Raw genomic sequence first — 23,749 nt, 5'->3', positions numbered from 1 at the left:
ACCATTCCAATGTGTGTTGGGTTATCAGCCGGTCCTGGGGCCATGGCATCAGATCCAGACGGAGGCCCCTGCGGTGGAGGAATGGGTTCAGCGCTCAAGGGAGACCTGGAACGCTGTGCAGGAATCCCTGGAACGAACCAGGGAGCGACAAAAAGCGAGCGCTGACCGGCACCGCAGCGAGGCCCCCGTGTTCACCCCAGGGGAGAGAGTCTGGCTCTCGACCCGGAACCTGCCCCTCCGCCTGCCCTGCCGGAAGCTGGGTCCGTGGTTTGTGGGGCCATTTAAAGTCCTGAAGAGAATAAACGAGGTGTGTTACAGATTACAACTTCCTTCTTATTATCGCATTAACCCCTCGTTTCATGTGTCTCTCCTCAGGCCGGTGGTAGCTGGTCCGCTGCAGGAAAATGAGGTACGGGAGGTCCCTCCACCCCCCCTGGACATCGGGGGGCCCCCGGCGTACACAGTCCGGTCCATCTTGGACTCCAGACGCCGGGCGAGGGGCCTGCAGTACCTCGTGGACTGGGAGGGGTACGGCCCGGAGGAGAGGTGCTGGGTACCGGTGGAGGACATACTGGACCCAGCGCTCATCCGGGAGTTCCACAGCCTCCATCCGGATCGCCCTGCGCCTCGCCCTCCGGGGCGTCCTCGCGCTGCGGGAGCCGCGCGTCAGGGGGGGAGTACTGTCACGACAGTGACGGATGGTGGCGCCCCTCCTCGGCCGGGCGGAGCTCGGCGGTCGTCGTCGCCGGCCTACTAGCTACCATCGATCCCTTTTTGTTTCACTTTCGTTTGGTTAGGTCTAGGTAGGCACGCACCTGTTTTGGGTTAGTCATTAGTAAGGGGGGTTATTTAGGTTAGCGTAGGATGTATGTGGTTGTACGTGATTGTGTTGCTTGTCCGGGTTTTTTGTGTTCGAAAAGAACGTACTGGGTTTTCCCTTCTGCCAGTGGTTTATTTTATTTGTGTACACCACCGCAGAATCTTTCAGGGCTGCGCCCCTATACTTTGTCGACCACGTACAGTGCTTCCAATAAAGAAGTGTGGTCACGAACTCTCTCTGTCTCCTGCGCCTGACTCTACCTCTCCTGTTGTTCCTCGAGCCAGCCCGTGACAGCCCTAGATAGTATACTACCGTAGTACTACTGTTGCTTTCATGACAGCTGGGAACTCGGAGCAAAACGCATTCAAATCATGATGTCAGTGATCTTCAGGTTGGAAAGTCAGAGCTCTAGAAAGATGCCCCAGTTACCGACTTCGAATTTGGAGTTGGATGACCAGTTCCCAGTTCTCTTTAATGTACTGAAGTCGGAAGTCTGAGATTTCAGAAGTGGAAGGCCTGTGTGTGGCGCATCACCACAGGTGTTGGTAGTATTATTCACTGTGTCCCAAATGGAAACCTATTCCCGCAGTGCACTGCAGTGCCATAATGCCTGGTCAAAAGTTCCCTATGTAGGGAATAGCAGGGTGTCATTTGTGTAGGTCATGATTGCTTAGAGCTGCTATGGCCAATATCCAGAAAGAGCTGGTGTGGCCTGCTTGGCTCAAACTTTTATTCCTGCCCAACAGTACTGTAACACATTGTCAAATAAACAAAGGTTATAAACCTATCACAAGGCCAGTATTCAGTAAAGTATCAGTAGTCTCTCATCCTCGCTATGTGTGAAAGAGATTATAGGTAGTCTCTCCTCCTTATTCTTGCTGGTGAGACCTTTCTCTCTCTGTGTGCGTGTCCTCACCCTCCTTGGTGAGACCTTTCTCTCTGTGTGTGTCTCCTCACCCTCCTTGGTGAGACCTTTCTCTCTCTGTGTGTCTCCTCACCCTCCTTGGTGAGACCTTTCTCTCTCTGTGTGCGTGTCCTCACCCTCCTTGGTGAGACCTTTCTCTCTGTGTGTGTCTCCTCACCCTCCTTGGTGAGACCTTTCTCTCTGTGTGTGTGTGTGTGTCTCCTCACCCTCCTTGGTGAGACCTTTCTCTCTGTGTGTGTGTCCTCACCCTCCTTGGTGAGACCTTTCTCTCTGTGTGTGTGTGTGTGTGTGTCTCTCCTCACCCTCCTTGGTGAGACCTTTCTCTCTGTGTGTGTGTCCTCACCCTCCTTGGTGAGACCAGTGAACCAGTCCAGCAGTTTCTCGAGGCTGGTGTCATCTGGTAGGGACTGTCTGGGGTCCGCTAGTACAGCGCACACTCGTGGCAACAACACCAGGCACTCACTGTCCATGCTGCTTATAGATGTCTATGGGGGGGAAATATTCCTTTAATTAGACAGATTGTCGCTCACTAGCTCTGGTCCAGGGCGTTTAGGAAGCGTTCATCGAGTGTAATAGTAAAGAACACTACCGCCCTGGACCAGAGCTAGCTTGCTAGCTAGGGTAAAGTATGAAACTTTATGGCAACACGTTCGTTAGCAAGCTAACCAAGTCAGCTACACAAACAACTAAGTTGAATGACAAATGCATGCTAACTGCAGTACCTAGGTATATGTTGTTATCTGAGAAGCAATTAAGGGACAGATTCATGGATCTTGATAGTTAGCATTCGCCTGAAAAGTATGTCGGGGGACTGAAACCGTGTTTCGTTTTACCGGAGCTTCATGGATTCCCTCACTACGGAAAGGAAAAAGGACAATTCAAGGTGTGCATAAAATCGATAAAATGAACAGCAACTGCGCATTTTCTCCGATCTCATACAATGTGGTAAACTGAATGGAAAAGGTATTGCATCGCACTGCAGCCCATCTACACACTACGTGTCTAGTGCTTATCGCGAGTCGGAAACCGGGAGTTAACTCCTCCTCGACGTTTCCCGCAAGTCGTCCATTTTCACGTAATCGCACATGGTGGTACACCAGCGGCTAACCGATAGCCTTGTAGAAATCTACGTTTACACCCATTTAGCGCAGACCAACACACTTCCAAGCCTGTTAAATGCACGACACGGAGGATATGTCGGCTGATGTCGACTTCGACGAGGAGGAACCTTCGTTCAGTGACCCAGAAGACTTCGAAGATGATGTCGACGACGAGGGTGAGAAAATGCAGGAAAGATGCCGGCTTTTTTTGCGGCCTGGAGAGCTAGTTGGGTTCGCTAACCTCGCGGTTTTAGTGTATGTAGTTAGCTACAAGGCTAATACATGACATGTAAACCAAATGTATAGAAATAATTGTTAAAATATTTAACTTTTTTTTTGAAGGGTCAACGAAAAGATCAGCTAATGATCACTTTTGATAACGTTCGTAAAGTGGTAATGTTAGCTAGCTACAGTAGCTGTTAAAACTAACAGTGGGTTCATTCATACCTCGCCCATCCACGCAAAGTTGTCCATACAAATGGTGTGCCAAAGAAGAACCATTTACTGTGACATTTTACACATTTGTTAGTTAGCGATGTTCTTATTGTTAACGATCTGTAACAAACCTTAGCATAACTGTTTTGTTTCCAGTTGTTAGTTGAAGCGGGACATGGTGACTCCCCGCCGTCAGTGCATTACTAGCTAACTAACGTAACTACCAACTGTCAGATAATAGTGAATGCAGACGTTTTATAAACTATAGCATAGCAACCTTTACCCAAGTTTAATTTTCAGCAGGTGTGGCAAAAATGGTAAATTCACTTTCTGGGGGACAACAGAGCTAACTTTAGGTGACATTGTCTCCAGTTAATTGGTAAAACATGTACAAATGTATGCACACGCTTTAGATAAAAAAACAAAAGTGTATGGTAAATGGCATTATTATTACATGGGGCCCATCTTTGTCTATACACAATCAATGGTATGGAAAACCCTGGTTTGATAAACTACCTCACCAAATAACATTCTCTTTACCCGCTCCCTCCCCCTCATCCATCCCTCCACCCTGTAGAGTTGCTGGGTGACCTGCTGCGGGAGAAGCCTCAGGAGGCAGACGGGATAGACTCTGTGGTTGTCGTGGACAATGTGCCCCAGGTCGGCCCCGAGCGCCTGGAGAAACTGAAGAACGTCATCCACAAGATATTCTCCAAGTTCGGCAAGATCACCAACGAGTTCTACCCGACGGTAGACGGACCCGAAGGACTCACTAAGGGGTGAGCAGTAGGGTGCAGGGCGGCTGTGGCAGGGTGCAGGGCGGCTGTGGCAGGGTGCAGGGAGGCTGTGGCAGGGTAAAGGGAGGCTGTGGCAGGGTGCAGGGAGGCTGTGGCAGGGTGCAGGGAGGCTGTGGCAGGGTGCAGGGAGGCTGTGGCAGGGTGCAGGGAGGCTGTAGCAGGGTGCAGGGAGGCTGTGGCAGGGTGCAGGGCGGCTGTGGCAGGGTGCAGGGCGGCTGTGGCAGGGTGCAGGGCGGCTGTGGCAGGGTGCAGGGAGGCTGTGGCAGGGTGCAGGGAGGCTGTGGCAGGGTGCAGGGAGGCTGTGGCAGGGTGCAGGGAGGCTGTGGCAGGGTGCAGGGAGGCTGTGGCAGGGTGCAGGGAGGCTGTAGCAGGGTGCAGGGAGGCTGTGGCAGGGGTGCAGGGAGGCTGTGGCAGGGGAGGCTGTGGCAGGGTGCAGGGAGGCTGTGGCAGGGAGGCTGTGGCAGGGTGCAGGGCGGCTGTGGCAGGGTGCAGGGGCGGCTGTGGCAGTGTAAAGGGAGGCTGTGGCAGTGTAAAGGGAGGCTGTGGCAGGGTGCAGGGCGGCTGTGGCAGGGTGCAGGGAGGCTGTGGCAGGGTGCAGGGAGGCTGTGGCAGGGTGCAGGGAGGCTGTGGCAGGGTGCAGGGAGGCTGTGGCAGGGTGCAGGGAGGCTGTGGCAGGGTGCAGGGCGGCTGTGGCAGGGTGCAGGGAGGCTGTGGCAGGGTGCAGGGAGGCTGTGGCAGGGTGCAGGGAGGCTGTGGCAGGGTGCAGGGCGGCTGTGGCAGGGTGCAGGGCGGCTGTGGCAGGGTGCAGGGAGGCTGTGGCAGGGTGCAGGGAGGCTGTGGCAGGGTGCAGGGAGGCTGTGGCAGGGTGCAGGGAGGCTGTGGCAGGGTGCAGGGCGGCTGTGGCAGGGTGCAGGGAGGCTGTGGCAGGGTGCAGGGAGGCTGTGGCAGGGTGCAGGGAGGCTGTGGCAGGGTGCAGGGAGGCTGTGGCAGGGTGCAGGGAGGCTGTGGCAGGGTGCAGGGAGGCTGTGGCAGGGAGGCTGTGGCAGGGTGCAGGGAGGCTGTGGCAGGGAGGCTGTGGCAGGGTGCAGGGCGGCTGTGGCAGGGTGCAGGGCGGCTGTGGCAGGGTGCAGGGCGGCTGTGGCAGGGTGCAGGGCGGCTGTGGCAGGGTGCAGGGCGGCTGTGGCAGTGTAAAGGGAGGCTGTGGCAGTGTAAAGGGAGGCTGTGGCAGGGTGCAGGGCGGCTGTGGCAGGGTGCAGGGCGGCTGTGGCAGGGTGCAGGGAGGCTGTGGCAGGGGTGCAGGGAGGCTGTGGCAGGGTGCAGGGAGGCTGTGGCAGGGTGCAGGGAGGCTGTGGCAGGGTGCAGGGAGGCTGTGGCAGGGTAAAGGGAGGCTGTGGCAGGGTAAAGGGAGGCTGTGGCAGGGTGCAGGGAGGCTGTGGCAGGGTGCTGGGAGGCTGTGGCAGGGTGCAGGGAGGCTGTGGCAGGGTGCAGGGCGGCTGTGGCAGGGTGCAGGGGCGGCTGTGGCAGGGTGCAGGGCGGCTGTGGCAGGGTGCAGGGAGGCTGTGGCAGGGTGCAGGGAGGCTGTGGCAGGGTGCAGGGAGGCTGTGGCAGGGTGCAGGGCGGCTGTGGCAGGGTGCAGGGCGGCTGTGGCAGGGTGCAGGGGCGGCTGTGGCAGGGTGCAGGGCGGCTGTGGCAGTGTAAAGGGAGGCTGTGGCAGTGTAAAGGGAGGCTGTGGCAGGGTGCAGGGAGGCTGTAGCAGGGTGCAGGGGAGGCTGTGGCAGGGTGCAGGGAGGCTGTGTCAGGGTGCAGGGAGGCTGTGGCAGGGTGCAGGGAGGCTGTGGCAGGGTAAAGGGAGGCTGTGGCAGGGTGCAGGGAGGCTGTGGCAGGGTGCAGGGAGGCTGTGGCAGGGTAAAGGGAGGCTGTGGCAGGGTGCAGGGAGGCTGTGGCAGGGTAAAGGGAGGCTGTGGCAGGGTAAAGGGCGGCTGTGGCAGGGTGCAGGGCGGCTGTGGCAGGGAGGCTGTGGCAGGGTGCAGGGAGGCTGTGGCAGGGTGCAGGGAGGCTGTGGCAGGGTGCAGGGCGGCTGTGGCAGGGCGGCTGTGGCAGGGTGCAGGGCGGCTGTGGCAGGGTGCAGGGCGGCTGTGGCAGTGTAAAGGGAGGCTGTGGCAGGGTGCAGGGAGGCTGTGGCAGGGTGCAGGGAGGCTGTGGCAGGGTGCAGGGAGGCTGTGGCAGGGGTGCAGGGAGGCTGTGGCAGGGTGCAGGGAGGCTGTGGCAGGGTGCAGGGAGGCTGTGGCAGGGTAAAGGGAGGCTGTGGCAGGGTAAAGGGAGGCTGTGGCAGGGAGGCTGTGGCAGGGAGGCTGTGGCAGGGAGGCTGTGGCAGGGTGCAGGGAGGCTGTGGCAGGGTGCAGGGAGGCTGTGGCAGGGTGCAGGGAGGCTGTGGCAGGGTGCAGGGAGGCTGTGGCAGGGTGCAGGGAGGCTGTGGCAGGGTAAAGGGAGGCTGTGGCAGGGAGGCTGTGGCAGGGTGCAGGGAGGCTGTGGCAGGGTGCAGGGAGGCTGTGGCAGGGTGCAGGGAGGCTGTGGCAGGGTGCAGGGAGGCTGTGGCAGGGTGCAGGGAGGCTGTGGCAGGGTGCAGGGAGGCTGTGGCAGGGTGCAGGGAGGCTGTGGCAGGGTGCAGGGAGGCTGTGGCAGGGTAAAGGGAGGCTGTGGCAGGGTGCAGGGAGGCTGTGGCAGGGTAAAGGGAGGCTGTGGCAGGGTAAAGGGAGGCTGTGGCAGGGTGCAGGGAGGCTGTGGCAGGGTGCAGGGAGGCTGTGGCAGGGTAAAGGGAGGCTGTGGCAGGGTAAAGGGAGGCTGTGGCAGGGTGCAGGGAGGCTGTGGCAGGGTGCAGGGAGGCTGTGGCAGGGTGCAGGGAGGCTGTGGCAGGGTAAAGGGAGGCTGTGGCAGGGTAAAGGGAGGCTGTGGCAGGGTAAAGGGAGGCTGTGGCAGGGTAAAGGGAGGCTGTGGCAGGGTAAAGGGAGGCTGTGGCAGGGTAAAGGGAGGCTGTGGCAGGGTAAAGGGAGGCTGTGGCAGGGTAAAGGTTTGTCACGATACTAATTATTAAGGAAGGAAAGAACATGAAACAGACTGAATTTCTTGAGGAAGACAGTCTTAATGTTGGGAAAAACAGCTGTATGTTGTCAACCACAGTCACGTTTGTTTATTTTCCAAGCTATAGCACAATATTTTACACAAAGTAGGTTTTTAAAGGACCAAAGAGCTTAGTCTTTGTTTTGTTTGCCAAGGAAATCTGGTATGTTAGTATAACAATACTGGTGTCATGGCAACACTGTTAGCATGGCAACACTGTTATGGTGTAGGGTGAGTAGTAGAGTTTTACCTACTCAGACCTATAGTTAGTTAACCTGTAGTTAATATTATCTCCTCTGTAGGTACATCTTCCTGGAGTATGGAGCTCCAAATCAGGCTCTGGAGGCAGTGAAGAACGCTGACGGCTACAAGCTGGACAAGCAGCACACCTTCAGAGTCAATGTGTTCACCGACTTCGACAAGTAAGAATACACTACGCACAAACACATGGGTTCAGGGCATCATTCCAGCTGTTACATGGGGTGTCCAGGGCATCATTCCAGCTGTTACATGGGGTGTCCAGGGCATCATTCCAGCTGTTACATGGGGTGTCCAGGGCATCATTCCAGCTGTTATATGGGGTGTCCAGGGCATCATTCCAGCTGTTATATGGGGTGTCCAGGGCATCATTCCAGCTGTTATATGGTGTCTGGTTAGTTATGGATAATCTAGGCACAACAACAACACGGCAGAAATGTTTGACATAGATATACATGATATAGAACTGTCTGCTGTAGATTGTGATGTTGTGTTCCAGGTACATGAGCATCAGTGATGAGTGGGAGACTCCTGAGAAGCAGCCCTTCAAGGACTTTGTGAGTGTTACACTGTCCCTTCAACCACACATTCAGAGAATACCCACCCGGTGTTGTGGAGGGGGGGGGGGGAGTCATTACTAATGGTCACTTCCTGTTTGTGTTGCCAGGGTAACATGCGTCACTGGATGGAGGACCCTGACTGTCGTGACCAGTACAGCGTCATCTACGAATCAGGAGAGAGGACCGCCATCTTCAACAACGACGCCAAGGATCCAATCGTCTCCGAGGAGAGGGCGGTGAGTCAACCAATCACAACAGTGCAGTGAGATGATGGTTCAACCAATCAGATTTTTCTTTGTTGCTCTGAGCATTCTACATCTGCAGAAATACTTTTGATGGCTTTGATGCTTAAAAAGTAGAAGGCTTGATTGTGTAAATCAAAATGTCTGCCATGGTGTATATTGATTGATTCTGAGGTTGTGTGTTGTGACTGTTGTTTCCCTGTAGCGCTGGACAGAGACGTATGTGCGCTGGTCTCCCAAGGGAACCTACCTGGCCACGTTCCACCAGCGAGGCATTGCATTGTGGGGCGGAGAGAAGTTCAAGCAGATCCAACGTTTCAGCCACCAGGGAGTGTCTCTGATCGACTTCTCCCCCTGCGAGAGGTAACCAATCACTAATGAATAATCAATGCCTGTCTATAGCACATCTATGAAGCTACATTAAGTTGTTTTAATGCTTAATTCCCTGATGGAAACTGAGGACCCTTAATAAAACTCTATGTAGTTTTATTAAGCCTTTTAAGGTGTTATAACGCTTCATAGGTAAGTCGCCGTGACGTTCAGTCCCCTGATGGACACTGTGGACACCCCATGCCCTAGTGTAGCTCTGTCAATGGTATGAAGCTACATAAAGGGTTATAATGCTTGGTAGGTACATGTAACTGCCAGAATAAAGGAAACCCCAACATAAAGTATCTCAGTAGGGCATTGGACCACCAGTCGGACCACCAGTTGAACCACCACTCTATTGGAGGGATGTGTCACGCTGGCATAAGGGATCGGGAGACAGGCACAGGAATGCGTAATGTTCTTTTCCTTTTTTTTCTTTACCCAAATGACAGCGTGCCGTGTACAGGTACCGGGACAAAGACCAAACAAACACGTATACAACACACAGGGTTGAAACCCCAAAACAAAAGAGCGAGGATTACCTTGAATAAATAACACAAGCGCACAATGATTAACACACGGGACGAGATCCGTAATCAAAGTCCAGAACACACAGCACAGTTACTCACAATCACCAACGGACATTGTAACAATAAATCGACAGGACAATGGTAAACCAAGGACACACTTATATAATCACTGTGAATAAGGGCCAGGTGTGCATAATGAACGTTCCGGAGGGATCCGTGACAATGTGAAACCATTCTTCCACGATAAAGTCCTTAATTTGGCGTTGTGTTGATGGTGGTGGAAAACACTGTCTCAGGCGCCTCTCCAGAATCTCCCAGAAGTGTTACATTTACTAAGACTCACACACCCTTTAAAACCCCTATGCTCCTTTGAGAGCCCTCTTTCAAAGTCTCTTCTAGCCATGGTTGCCCAGATAATGGTCAACTGGGCATGTTTATACATGGCCCTAAGCATGATGGGATGTTAATTGCTTAATTACCTCAGGAACCACACCTGTGTGGAAGCACCTGCTTTCAATATACTTTGTATCCCTCGTTGACTCAAATGTCTCCTTTTATTTTGGCAGTTAGCCTGTACATGGTGAGCCTAGTGTGGTTATAACCTGTCTATATCAGCTGTATGAATCCTTATGAAGCTACATAAAGGTGTTATAATGCTTGGTAGGTATGTGGTGACGTTCAGTCCCCTGATGGACACTAAGGAAGACCCCCAGGCCATCATCATCTGGGACATTCTGACTGGCCAGAAGAAGAGAGGCTTCCACTGTGAGAGCTCCGCCCACTGGCCCATCTTCAAGTAAGGACTGACTTCCCACCTGTCTGTTTTCATGTCTCTGTTCCTGTCTCTACATCTTCTAGTAAGGACTGACTACCCACCTGTCTGTTTTCATGTCTCTGTTCCTGTCTCTACATCTTCAAGTAAGGACTGACTACCCACCTGTCTGTTTTCATGTCTCTGTTCCTGTCTCTACATCTTCTAGTAAGGACTGACTACCCACCTGTCTGTTTTCATGTCTCTGTTCCTGTCTCTACATCTTCTAGTAAGGACTGACTACCCACCTGTCTGTTTTCATGTCTCTGTTCCTGTCTCTACATCTTCTAGTAAGGACTGACTACCCACCTGTCTGTTTTCATGTCTCTGTTCCTGTCTCTACATCTTCTAGTAAGGACTGACTACCCACCTGTCTGTTTTCATGTCTCTGTTCCTGTCTCTACATCTTCTAGTAAGGACTGACTACCCACCTGTCTGTTTTCATGTCTCTGTTCCTGTCTCTACATCTTCTAGTAAGGACTGACTACCCACCTGTCTGTTTTCATGTCTCTGTTCCTGTCTCTACATCTTCTAGTAAGGACTGACTACCCACCTGTCTGTTTTCATGTCTCTGTTCCTGTCTCTACTAGAGGTCGACTGATTATGATTTTTCAACGCCGATACCGATTATTGGTAGTCAGCCTGTTAATCCTTGTGGAGTGCAATGTAAGGCAGGTGGTTAGAGCGTTGGACTGGTTCTCTCCCTAACTGCAGCGGTCTGTCTTGGTTCTCTCCCTAACTGCAGCGGTCTGTCTTGGTTCTCTCCCTAACTGCAGCGGTCTGTCTTGGTTCTCTCCCTAACTGCAGCGGTCTGTCTTGGTTCTCTCCCTAACTGCAGCGGTCTGTCTTGGTTCTCTCCCTAACTGCAGCGGTCTGTCTTGGTTCTCTCCCTAACTGCAGCGGTCTGTCTTGGTTCTCTCCCTAACTGCAGCGGTCTGTCTTGGTTCTCTCCCTAACTGCAGCGGTCTGTCTTGGTTCTCTCCCCTAACTGCAGCGGTCTGTCTTGGTTCTCTCCCCTAACTGCAGCGGTCTGTCTTGGTTGTCTCCCTAACTGCAGCGGTCTGTCTTGGTTCTCTCCCCTAACTGCAGCGGTCTGTCTTGGTTCTCTCCCTAACTGCAGCGGTCTGTCTTGGTTCTCTCCCTAACTGCAGCGGTCTGTCTTGGTTCTCTCCCTAACTGCAGCGGTCTGTCTTGGTTCTCTCCCTAACTGCAGCGGTCTGTCTTGGTTCTCTCCCTAACTGCAGCGGTCTGTCTTGGTTCTCTCCCCTAACTGCAGCGGTCTGTCTTGGTTCTCTCCCTAACTGCAGCGGTCTGTCTTGGTTCTCTCCCTAACTGCAGCGGTCTGTCTTGGTTCTCTCCCTAACTGCAGCGGTCTAACGTGTGTTTGTTTCTCCAGGTGGAGTCACGATGGGAAGTTCTTTGCCAGGATGACCCAGGACACACTGAGCATCTATGAGACTCCAGTAAGTCCCCACACTGAGCGTCTATGACCCCAGTAAGTCCCCACACTGAGCGTCTATGAGACTCCAGTAAGTCCCCACACTGAGCGTCTATGAGACTCCAGTAAGTCCCCACACTGAGCGTCTATGAGACTCCAGTAAGTCCCCACACTGAGCGTCTATGAGACTCCAGTAAGTCCCCACACTGAGCGTCTATGAGACTCCAGTAAGTCCCCACACTGAGCGTCTATGAGACTCCAGTAAGTCCCCACACTGAGCGTCTATGAGACTCCAGTAAGTCCCCACACTGAGCGTCTATGAGACTCCAGTAAGTCCCCACACTGAGCGTCTATGACCCCAGTAAGTCCCCACACTGAGCGTCTATGACCCCAGTAAGTCCCCACACTGAGCGTCTATGAGACTCCAGTAAGTCCCCACACTGAGCGTCTATGAGACTCCAGTAAGTCCCCACACTGAGCGTCTATGAGACTCCAGTAAGTCCCCACACTGAGCGTCTATGAGACTCCAGTAAGTCCCCACACTGAGCGTCTATGAGACTCCAGTAAGTCCCCACACTGAGCGTCTATGAGACTCCAGTAAGTCCCCACACTGAGCGTCTATGAGACTCCAGTAAGTCCCCACACTGAGCGTCTATGAGACTCCAGTAAGTCCCCACACTGAGCGTCTATGAGACTCCAGTAAGTCCCCACACTGAGCGTCTATGAGACTCCAGTAAGTCCCCACACTGAGCGTCTATGAGACTCCAGTAAGTCCCCACACTGAGCGTCTATGACCCCAGTAAGTCCCCACACTGAGCGTCTATGAGACTCCAGTAAGTCCCCACACTGAGCGTCTATGAGACTCCAGTAAGTCCCCACACTGAGCGTCTATGACCCCAGTAAGTCCCCACACTGAGCGTCTATGACCCCAGTAAGTCCCCACACTGAGCATCTATGAGACTCCAGTAAGTCCCCACACTGAGCGTCTATGACCCCAGTAAGTCCCCACACTGAGCGTCTATGAGACTCCAGTAAGTCCCCACACTGAGCGTCTATGACCCCAGTAAGTCCCCACACTGAGCGTCTGAGACTCCAGTAAGTCCCCACACTGAGCGTCTGAGACTCCAGTAAGTCCCCACACTGAGCGTCTATGAGACTCCAGTAAGTCCCCACACTGAGCGTCTATGAGACTCCAGTAAGTCCCCACACTGAGCGTCTATGAGACTCCAGTAAGTCCCCACACTGAGCGTCTATGAGACTCCAGTAAGTCCCCACACTGAGCGTCTATGAGACTCCAGTAAGTCCCCACACTGAGCGTCTATGAGACTCCAGTAAGTCCCCACACTGAGCGTCTATGAGACTCCAGTAAGTCCCCACACTGAGCGTCTATGAGACTCCAGTAAGTCCCCACACTGAGCGTCTATGAGACTCCAGTAAGTCCCCACACTGAGCGTCTATGACCCCAGTAAGTCCCCACACTGAGCGTCTATGAGACTCCAGTAAGTCCCCACACTGAGCGTCTATGACCCCAGTAAGTCCCCACACTGAGCGTCTATGACCCCAGTAAGTCCCCACACTGAGCGTCTATGACCCCAGTAAGTCCCCACACTGAGCGTCTATGACCCCAGTAAGTTAGATTGACCAGTATTACTCTGAGTGTCTCTGTATCTATAACAGACTGGTGTGTTCATACTTAACAGCCTGTTTTCTCCTGTCGTAGTCCATGGGCCTGTTGGACAAGAAGAGTCTGAAGATCAGTGGTATCAAGTAAGTCACGTCTTTATCCTGGGGATGTTGACCCTTAATCAGTTCAATCTGTCATCAAGTGACCGGTTAGACAGCATACAGAGACTAGTTAGAGGAATACCACCTGTCAGACAGCATACAGAGACTAGTTAGAGGAATACCACCTGTCAGACAGCATACAGAGACTAGTTAGAGGAATATCACCTGTCAGACAGAGACTAGTTAGAGGAATACCACCTGTCAGACAGCATACAGAGACTAGTTAGAGGAATATCACCTGTCAGACAGAGACTAGTTAGAGGAATACCACCTGTCAGACAGCATACAGAGACTAGTTAGAGGAATATCACCTGTCAGACAGAGACTAGTTAGAGGAATACCACCTGTCAGACAGCATACAGAGACTAGTTAGAGGAATACCACCTGTCAGACAGACTAGTTAGAGGAATACCACCTGTCAGACAGCATACAGAGACTAGTTAGAGGAATACCACCTGTCAGACAGACTAGTTAGAGGAATACCACCTGTTAGACAGCATACAGAGACTAGTTAGAGGAATATCACCTGTTAGACAGCATACAGAGACTAGTTAGAGGAATACCACCTGTTAGACAGCATACAGAGACTAGTTAGAGGAATACCACCTGTCAGACAGCATACAGAGACTAGTTAGAGGAATACCACCTGTCAGACGGCATACAGAGACTAGTTAGAGGAATATCACCTGTCAGACAGAGACTAGTTAGAGGAATACCACCTGTCAGACAGCATACAGAGACTAGTTAGAGGAATACCACCTGTCAGACAGAGACTAGTTAGAGGAATACCACCTGTCAGACAGCATACAGAGACTAGTTAGAGGAATATCACCTGTCAGACAGAGACTAGTTAGAGGAATACCACCTGTCAGACAGCATACAGAGACTAGTTAGAGGAATACCACCTGTCAGACAGAGACTAGTTAGAGGAATACCACCTGTTAGACAGACTAGTTAGAGGAATACCACCTGTCAGACAGCATACAGAGACTAGTTAGAGGAATACCACCTGTCAGACAGCATACAGAGACTAGTTAGAGGAATACCACCTGTCAGACAGCATACAGAGACTAGTTAGAGGAATACCACCTGTCAGACAGAGACTAGTTAGAGGAATACCACCTGTCAGACAGCATACAGAGACTAGTTAGAGGAATACCACCTGTCAGACAGAGACTAGTTAGAGGAATACCACCTGTCAGACAGCATACAGAGACTAGTTAGAGGAATACCACCGGTCAGACAGCATACAGAGACTAGTTAGAGGAATACCACCTGTCAGACAGAGACTAGTTAGAGGAATACCACCTGTCAGACGGCATACAGAGACTAGTTAGAGGAATACCACCTGTCAGACAGCATACAGAGACTAGTTAGAGGAATACCACCTGTCAGACAGACTAGTTAGAGGAATACCACCTGTCAGACGGCATACAGAGACTAGTTAGAGGAATACCACCTGTCAGACAGCATACAGAGACTAGTTAGAGGAATACCACCTGTCAGACAGAGACTAGTTAGAGGAATACCACCTGTCAGACAGCATACAGAGACTAGTTAGAGGAATACCACCTGTCAGACAGAGACTAGTTAGAGGAATACCACCTGTCAGACGGCATACAGAGACTAGTTAGAGGAATACCACCTGTCAGACAGAGACTAGTTAGAGGAATACCACCTGTCAGACAGCATACAGAGACTAGTTAGAGGAATACCACCTGTCAGACAGCATACAGAGACTAGTTAGAGGAATACCACCTGTCAGACAGAGACTAGTTAGAGGAATACCACCTGTCAGACGGCAGACAGAGACTAGTTAGAGGAATATCACCTGTCAGACAGCATACAGAGACTAGTTAGAGGAATACCACCTGTCAGACAGCATACAGAGACTAGTTAGAGGAATACCACCTGTCAGACAGCATACAGAGACTAGTTAGAGGAATACCACCTGTCAGACAGCATACAGAGACTAGTTAGAGGAATACCACCTGTCAGACAGACTAGTTAGAGGAATACCACCTGTCAGACAGCATACAGAGACTAGTTAGAGGAATACCACCTGTCAGACAGCATACAGAGACTAGTTAGAGGAATACCACCTGTCAGACAGACTAGTTAGAGGAATACCACCTGTCAGACAGAGACTAGTTAGAGGAATACCACCTGTCAGACAGCATACAGAGACTAGTTAGAGGAATACCACCTGTCAGACAGACTAGTTAGAGGAATACCACCTGTCAGACAGCATACAGAGACTAGTTAGAGGAATACCACCTGTCAGACAGCATACAGAGACTAGTTAGAGGAATATCACCTGTCAGACAGAGACTAGTTAGAGGAATACCACCTGTCAGACAGCATACAGAGACTAGTTAGAGGAATACCACCTGTCAGACAGACTAGTTAGAGGAATACCACCTGTCAGACAGCATACAGAGACTAGTTAGAGGAATATCACCTGTTAGACAGCATACAGAGACTAGTTAGAGGAATACCACCTGTCAGACAGCATACAGAGACTAGTTAGAGGAATACCACCTGTCAGACAGAGACTAGTTAGAGGAATACCACCTGTTAGACAGCATACAGAGACTAGTTAGAGGAATACCACCTGTCAGACAGCATACAGAGACTAGTTAGAGGAATATCACCTGTCAGACAGCATACAGAGACTAGTTAGAGGAATACCACCTGTCAGACAGAGACTAGTTAGAGGAATACCACCTGTTAGACAGCATACAGAGACTAGTTAGAGGAATACCACCTGTCAGACAGAGACTAGTTAGAGGAATACCACCTGTCAGACAGAGACTAGTTAGAGGAATACCACCTGTCAGACAGAGACTAGTTAGAGGAATACCACCTGTCAGACAGCATACAGAGACTAGTTAGAGGAATACCACCTGTCAGACAGAGACTAGTTAGAGGAATACCACCTGTCAGACGGCATACAGAGACTAGTTAGAGGAATACCACCTGTCAGACAGAGACTAGTTAGAGGAATACCACCTGTCAGACAGCATACAGAGAATAGTTAGAGGAATACCACCTGTCAGACAGCATACAGAGACTAGTTAGAGGAATACCACCTGTCAGACGGCATACAGAGACTAGTTAGAGGAATACCACCTGTCAGACAGAGACTAGTTAGAGGAATACCACCTGTCAGACAGAGACTAGTTAGAGGAATACCACCTGTCAGACAGAGACTAGTTAGAGGAATACCACCTGTCAGACAGCATACAGAGACTAGTTAGAGGAATACCACCTGTCAGACAGCATACAGAGACTAGTTAGAGGAATACCACCTGTCAGACAGCATACAGAGACTAGTTAGAGGAATACCACCTGTCAGACAGACTAGTTAGAGGAATACCACCTGTCAGACAGAGACTAGTTAGAGGAATACCACCTGTCAGACAGCATACAGAGACTAGTTAGAGGAATACCACCTGTCAGACAGAGACTAGTTAGAGGAATACCACCTGTTAGACAGCATACAGAGACTAGTTAGAGGAATACCACCTGTCAGACAGAGACTAGTTAGAGGAATACCACCTGTCAGACAGAGACTAGTTAGAGGAATACCACCTGTCAGACAGCATACAGAGACTAGTTAGAGGAATACCACCTGTTAGACAGCATACAGAGACTAGTTAGAAGAATACCATCTGTTAGACAGCATACAGAGACTCTGCAGGGACTTCTCCTGGTCCCCAGGTGATGACATCATAGTGGTGTGTGTGTATTAATCCTCTCCTCTGCAGGGACTTCTGGTCCCCAGGTGATGACATCATAGTGGTGTGTGTGTATTAATCCTCTCCTCTGCAGGGACTTCTCCTGGTCCCCAGGTGATAACATCATAGCGTTCTGGGTACCCGAGGACAAAGACATCCCAGCCAGAGTGACTCTGATGCAGCTTCCCTCCAGACAGGAGATCAGAGTCAGGAATCTCTTCAATGTGGTCGACTGTAAACTCCACTGGCAGAGACAGGGAGACTACCTCTGTGTCAAGGTGGACCGGACACCTAAAGGAACTCAGGTTAGTGAAGGGGGGGAGGGGAAAAGAGGGAGGGTTAATGTGACTGCTTTGTTGTTAAACCTCATTTACAAGTCTCCTTTCTCTGTCCTCTCATCCTCTGTCATTCTCTCATGGTCCTCTCCTCCTCTATCGTACCCTCTCCTCCTGTCTGTCCTCTCCTCTATCGTTCCCTCTCTCTCCTCTCTGTCCTCTCATCCTCTGTCATTCTCTCATGGTCCTCTCCTCCTCTATCGTACCCTCTCCTCCTCTCTGTCCTCTCCTCTCTGTCCTCCTATCGTTCCCTCTCTCCTCTATCGTTCTCTCCTATCAGGGTGTGGTGACCAACTTTGAGATCTTCAGGATGAGAGAGAAGCAGGTTCCTGTTGACGTGGTGGAGATGAAGGGAGACCCGGAATCTAAAACTGGTAACACACACCCCCGCTCTGACAAGACGGACAGACACCCCCCCGCTCTGACAAGACGGACGGACACCCCCCCCGCTCTGACAAGACGGACGGACACCCCCCCCCGCTCTGACAAGACGGACGGACACCCCCCCCGCTCTGACAAGACGGACGGACACCCCCGCTCTGACAAGACGGACGGACACCCCCGCTCTGACAAGACGGACGGACACCCCCGCTCTGACAAGACGGACGGACACCCCCCGCTCTGACAAGACGGACGGACACCCCCCGCTCTGACAAGACGGACGGACACCCCCGCTCTGACAAGACGGACGGACACCCCCGCTCTGACAAGACGGACGGACACCCCCCGCTCTGACAAGACGGACGGACACCCCCCGCTCTGACAAGACGGACGGACACCCCCCGCTCTGACAAGACGGACGGACACCCCCCCGCTCTGACAAGACGGACGGACACCCCCGCTCTGACAAGACGGACGGACACCCCCCGCTCTGACAAGACGGACGGACACCCCCCGCTCTGACAAGACGGACGGACACCCCCGCTCTGACAAGACGGACGGACGGACACCCCCGCTCTGACAAGACGGACGGACACCCCCGCTCTGACAAGACGGACGGACACCCCCGCTCTGACAAGACGGACGGACACCCCGCTCTGACAAGACGGACGGACACCCCCCGCTCTGACAAGACGGACGGACACCCCCCGCTCTGACAAGACGGACGGACACCCCCCGCTCTGACAAGACGGACGGACACCCCCGCTCTGACAAGACGGACGGACACCCCCGCTCTGACAAGACGGACGGACACCCCCCGCTCTGACAAGACGGACGGACACCCCGCTCTGACAAGACGGACGGACACCCCCGCTCTGACAAGACGGACGGACACCCCCCGCTCTGACAAGACGGACGGACACCCCCCCGCTCTGACAAGACGGACGGACACCCCCACTGATAACGTGCAGTAACACCACCAGGTACAGTAACACCACCAGGTATAGTAACAGTGTTGTCGTCCCCTAGCGGAGAGCATCATAGCGTTTGCGTGGGAGCCAAACGGCAGTAAGTTTGCCGTCCTGCACGGTGAATCTCCCAGAATCAACGCCTCGTTCTACCACGTCAAGAACAACGGGAAGATAGAACTCATCAGTAAGTACAACGTTTACCTGAAAATATCACACGCAGAAAGGAACCTTTAAAAACATTGACTCTGTAATGTCTAGAAGTATTGTTATTCCGTCTCTACTGTTGTCAGATGTCGTATTCAGTCCTTTGGCAAACAACAGTCTGGTACTGTAACATAGCCAGCTTCCAGATTTACTGTAACATTCTCTCCTCCTCTCTCTCTCCTCCCGCTCTCCTCCCCTCCCCCCTCTCTCTCCTCTTCTTCCCCCTCTCTCCTCTTCTTCCCCCTCTCTCCTCTTCTTCTCACTCTCTCCTCTTCTTCTCTCTCTCTCCTCTTCTTCTCTCTCTCTCTCTCCTCTCTCTCCTCTCCCCTCTTCTCTCCCTCCAGAGATGTTTGACAAGCAGCAGGCCAACAGCATCTTCTGGAGTCCTCAGGGACAGTTCATGGTGCTGGCTGGACTCAGGAGGTACAAGACGTGTGAGAGAGATCTCCCCTCCTGTGTTAACTCTGTCCTCTCCTCCAGTATGAACGGGGCCCTGTGTTAACTCTGTCCTCTCCTCCAGTATGAACGGGGCCCTGTGTTAACTCTGTCCTCTCCTCCAGTATGAACGGGGCCCTGTGTTAACTCTGTCCTCTCCTCCAGTATGAACGGGGCCCTGTGTTAACTCTGTCCTCTCCTCCAGTATGAACGGGGCCCTGTGTTAACTCTGTCCTCTCCTCCAGTATGAACGGGGCCCTGTGTTAACTCTGTCCTCTCCTCCAGTATGAACGGGGCCCTGTGTTAACCCTGTCCTCTCCTCCAGTATGAACGGGGCCCTGTGTTAACTCTGTCCTCTCCTCCAGTATGAACGGGGCCCTGTGTTAACTCTGTCCTCTCCTCCAGTATGAACGGGGCCCTGTGTTAACTCTGTCCTCTCCTCCAGTATGAACGGGGCCCTGTGACTCTGTCCTCTCCACCAGTATGAACGGGGCCCTGTGTTAACTCTGTCCTCTCCTCCAGTATGAACGGGGCCCTGTGTTAACTCTGTCCTCTCCTCCAGTATGAACGGGGCCCTGTGTTAACTCTGTCCTCTCCTCCAGTATGAACGGGGCCCTGTGTTAACTCTGTCCTCTCCTCCAGTATGAACGGGGCCCTGTGTTAACTCTGTCCTCTCCTCCAGTATGAACGGGGCCCTGTGTTAACTCTGTCCTCTCCTCCAGTATGAACGGGGCCCTGTGTTAACTCTGTCCTCTCCTCCAGTATGAACGGGGCCCTGTGTTAACTCTGTCCTCTCCTCCAGTATGAACGGGGCCCTGTGTTAACTCTGTCCTCTCCTCCAGTATGAACGGGGCCCTGTGTTAACTCTGTCCTCTCCTCCAGTATGAACGGGGCCCTGTGTTAACTCTGTCCTCTCCTCCAGTATGAACGGGGCCCTGTGTTAACTCTGTCCTCTCCTCCAGTATGAACGGGGCCCTGTGTTAACTCTGTCCTCTCCTCCAGTATGAACGGGGCCCTGGCGTTTGTGGATACCTCTGACTGCACCATGATGAACATGGTTGAACACTACATGGCTTCTGATGTAGAGTGGGACCCTACAGGACGATACCTGGTCACCTCTGTGTCCTGGTGGAGTCACAAGGTACATCTCACACACACACACACAACCTGACACACACACACAGACCTGACACACACACACAACCTGACACACACACACAGACCTGACACACACACACAGACCTGACACACACACACAGACCTGACACACACACACACACAGACCTGACACACACACACACACAGACCTGACACACACACACACACAGACCTGACACACACACACACACAGACCTGACACACACACACACACAGACCTGACACACACACACACAGACCTGACACACACACACACAGACCTGACACACACACACACACAGACCTGACACACACACACACACAGACCTGACACACACACACACACACAGACCTGACACACACACACACACAGACCTGACACACACACACACACACAGACCTGACACACACACACACACACAGACCTGACACACACACACACACAGACCTGACACACACACACAGACCTGACACACACACACACACAGACCTGAAACACACACACAGGGAATCAATTCCTACTGTCATGTTTTTTAAATGGAGGTTCAACAAAATGAAGGTTGTACCACAACACACAGACACAACTTCAGAGAATCCCGTCTTTTGATCCTGTACTTTTGTTTCCTTTTTGTTTCGGGGGTTGAAAAGAACAATGGTGTGTTTTATTTATCTGAGCCATATCAAGTGGGTTCTTAAAAGGGGTTGTCTCTCCATCAGGTGGACAACGCCTACTGGCTGTGGACCTTCCAGGGTCGTCTCCTCCAGAAGAACAACAAGGACCGCTTCTGTCAGCTACTCTGGAGACCTCGGCCTGCTACCCTGCTCACACAGGACACCATCAAGGTACGTACCCGTGTATGTGTGGTGGCTGTAGTGTGTGTGTGGTATGTTGGTGTGGTGTTGGTGTAGTGGGGGTGTGTGTGGCCCCTGTATTTATAAAGGGTATTTACTCTGGTATCAAAGTTGTTTTAAACCAATAGAATCCAAAACCCGTTCAGTGTCTGGACAAGTAGTGACTTCTGTCTAAACTTCTGTGTTGAGAGTTTTGTTGTCATGTGTATTGACTGTATATATATTTATATTTATTTATATATATTTATTTTTATATATCTTTTATTTATATTCATTTATATATATATTTAGATTCATTTATATATATTTATTTAGATTTATTTATATATTTATTTATATATTTATATACATGTATTTATATATATTTATATATTTATTTATTTATATATATATATTTATATATATTTATATATTTATTTATTTATATATATATATATTTATATATTTATTTATAAATATAAATAAATATATATAAATAAATATAAATAAATGTATATAAATATATTTATATAAATACATATAAATATATAAATGTATATAAATATATTTATATAAATGTATATAAATATATTTATATAAATGTATATAAATATATTTATATACATTTATATAAATATATTTATATAAATACATTTATATATATTTATATTTATATATATATGTATAAATATATATATATGTATATAAATATATTTATATATATTTATTTATATACATTTATTTATATATATAGATACATTTATTATATATATATATATAAATATATAAATACATACACACACACACGTGTGTGTGTGTGTATATATATATATATATATATATATATATATATATATATATATATAAATATAAATATATATATAAATAAAACATGGGCTTAGCTGGGACCCTTGACAGTCTTGTTGCTACGTATAACATGGGCTTAGCTGGGACCCTTGACAGTCATGTTGCTACGTATAGCATGGGCTTAGCTGGGACCCTTGACAGTCTTGTTGCTACGTATAGCATGGGCTTAGCTGGGACCCTTGACAGTCTTGTTGCTACGTATAGCATGGGCTTAGCTGGGACCCTTGACAGTCTTGTTGCTACGTATAGCATGGGCTTAGCTGGGACCCTTGACAGTCTTGTTGCTACGTATAGCATGGGCTTAGCTGGGACCCTTGACAGTCTTGTTGCTACGTATAGCATGGGCTTAGCTGGGACCCTTGACAGTCTTGTTGCTACGTATAACATGTTTTCTTCTGGGTTTTGACACGTTCCCCAGGTGATCAAGAAGGACCTGAAGAAGTACTCTAAGATCTTTGAGCAGAAGGATCGTCTGAGCCAGTCAAAGGCCTCCAAGGAGCTGGTGGACAAGAGGAGGAGCATGATGGAAGACTACCGTACCTACCGAGAGGCTGCCCTGCTACAACACGATGAACAGAAAGCCGCCCGCCTGCAGCTCCGAGGAGGTACGTAGATAAACCCCCCCTGACCGTCTCCACCTATGACGGCCCAGACACTTTCATCCAACTGCCTCACGCCACAGAAACGGGGAGGTAAGCTGTGGGCCGTTGTGGCTTGGGACCAGGCTTACTAAGCCTGACCCCTGACCTCTCTCTGTCTCTAGGAGTGGACACTGATGAGCTGGACAGTAACACAGATGACTGGGAGGAGGAGACCATTGAGTTTTTTATCAACGAAGAAATCATTCCCCTCGGAGAGTAGTCCCCTACGCAGGTAACACCTACACACACTACCCACCCACACACACACACTACCCACACACTACCTGGCTGTGGTTTTGACTGGCTCTCTCCCCCTCTTTCTCTCCAGGTCCATTTTTGCGTGGGGACTAGAGGGGGGCGTTGCCTTGTCGACTGGAGGAGGGAAAACTACACTGAGAATCTTGGGAGTTGCCAGAGTTCCACCATTCTCTCTTTGTGACATCATCAAAGCGTGCCTTGTGGTATAGCGACTACAGCAAGCTAGCAACTGAGGAAGGAGGAAGGGAGGAAACCAACTTTAAAACTCTTTTTTTTTTCCCAACACCTTGGTCTTTTTCTGGCACTTTTTGAAATAGAACAGTACTCTGTCATTTTTTTTCTCCCTTTCTCATAATCTATCCTCGCTCGCTCGCTCACTTTCTATCCTTCTTATCTTGACTACACCCCCTTGCAGTCTTAACCGTCGTTACCGTGGCAACGGTCCCACCTTACCATAAAGAGACGGAGAGCGTTGCACCACCACCGGGAGGGATGAGAACGGGGTGTGTGACGTGGCAGAGTGTGTGTGAGGCTAGAGAGTGTGTTCTCCTGATGACCAAACGTTCAAGGCTGTGTAGTAGTAGTAGTAGTAGTAGTACTGTGTTGAAGTGGCAGTATCCTCCTCCATTTAGACTACCTGACGTTGTTGTTGTTGTCATACTAGACCACAACTATCACATGATCATCTACGTCAATAAAGATAAACGTCATACAAATCATTCACTGTCTGGTTTTTACATGTGCTTAAGGTTTTTTTTGTTC

The 23,749-nt window shown here is 51.0% G+C and overlaps 2 protein-coding genes across 3 annotated transcripts in view; one reads left to right on the top strand and one right to left on the bottom strand.

Annotated features, from left to right (window-relative positions):
* The window catches only part of LOC123725388 (BRCA1-associated ATM activator 1-like), a 48,190-nt gene extending 44,692 nt beyond the window's left edge, over positions 1 to 3,498 (bottom strand). The window contains exons 1-2 of one of the 2 annotated variants that reach the window (XR_006757842.1): positions 2,468 to 2,598; positions 2,089 to 2,230 (exon numbers count right to left, since the gene is read on the bottom strand). Coding sequence is in view for 1 of the 2 variants with exons in the window: in XM_045690584.1 (XP_045546540.1) it covers positions 2,089 to 2,215 (127 nt within the window). In the remaining variant the exon portion in view is untranslated. Of the gene's footprint in view, positions 1 to 2,088; positions 2,231 to 2,467; positions 2,599 to 3,411 lie in introns of those variants that run through there. The other variant, XM_045690584.1, reaches the window with a different exon arrangement.
* LOC106564013 (eukaryotic translation initiation factor 3 subunit B) lies at positions 2,766 to 23,706 on the top strand. Its single transcript, XM_045690578.1, has 18 exons — positions 2,766 to 3,021; positions 3,858 to 4,059; positions 7,497 to 7,616; positions 7,952 to 8,009; positions 8,120 to 8,248; positions 8,460 to 8,617; positions 9,818 to 9,949; positions 11,361 to 11,427; positions 13,123 to 13,169; positions 17,022 to 17,232; positions 17,543 to 17,636; positions 18,673 to 18,798; positions 19,163 to 19,241; positions 20,256 to 20,394; positions 21,108 to 21,233; positions 22,507 to 22,693; positions 22,852 to 22,961; positions 23,058 to 23,706. The coding sequence occupies exons 1-17, from the start codon at positions 2,922 to 2,924 to the stop codon at positions 22,947 to 22,949; spliced, it is 2,073 nt and encodes a 690-aa protein (XP_045546534.1). The 5' UTR covers positions 2,766 to 2,921; the 3' UTR covers positions 22,950 to 22,961; positions 23,058 to 23,706.
* The last annotated feature ends 43 nt before the right edge of the window (positions 23,707 to 23,749 follow it).

Source organism: Salmo salar, chromosome ssa12 (genome assembly GCF_905237065.1).
Source record: "Salmo salar chromosome ssa12, Ssal_v3.1, whole genome shotgun sequence".
NCBI classification, from domain to species: Eukaryota; Metazoa; Chordata; class Actinopteri; order Salmoniformes; family Salmonidae; genus Salmo; species Salmo salar.
This window is presented reverse-complemented; position numbering and strand designations above follow the sequence as displayed.

Bases quoted from the DNA above. Each gene is read 5' to 3' on its own strand.
- LOC106564013 (XM_045690578.1), top strand. From the start codon at position 2,922: ATGCACGACACGGAGGATATGTCGGCTGATGTCGACTTCGACGAGGAG. The intron at 13,170-17,021 runs GTAAGTCACGTC...TCTCCTCTGCAG, and splicing joins CTGAAGATCAGTGGTATCAA to GGACTTCTCCTGGTCCCCAG. The intron at 17,637-18,672 runs GTAACACACACC...GTCGTCCCCTAG, and splicing joins AGACCCGGAATCTAAAACTG to CGGAGAGCATCATAGCGTTT.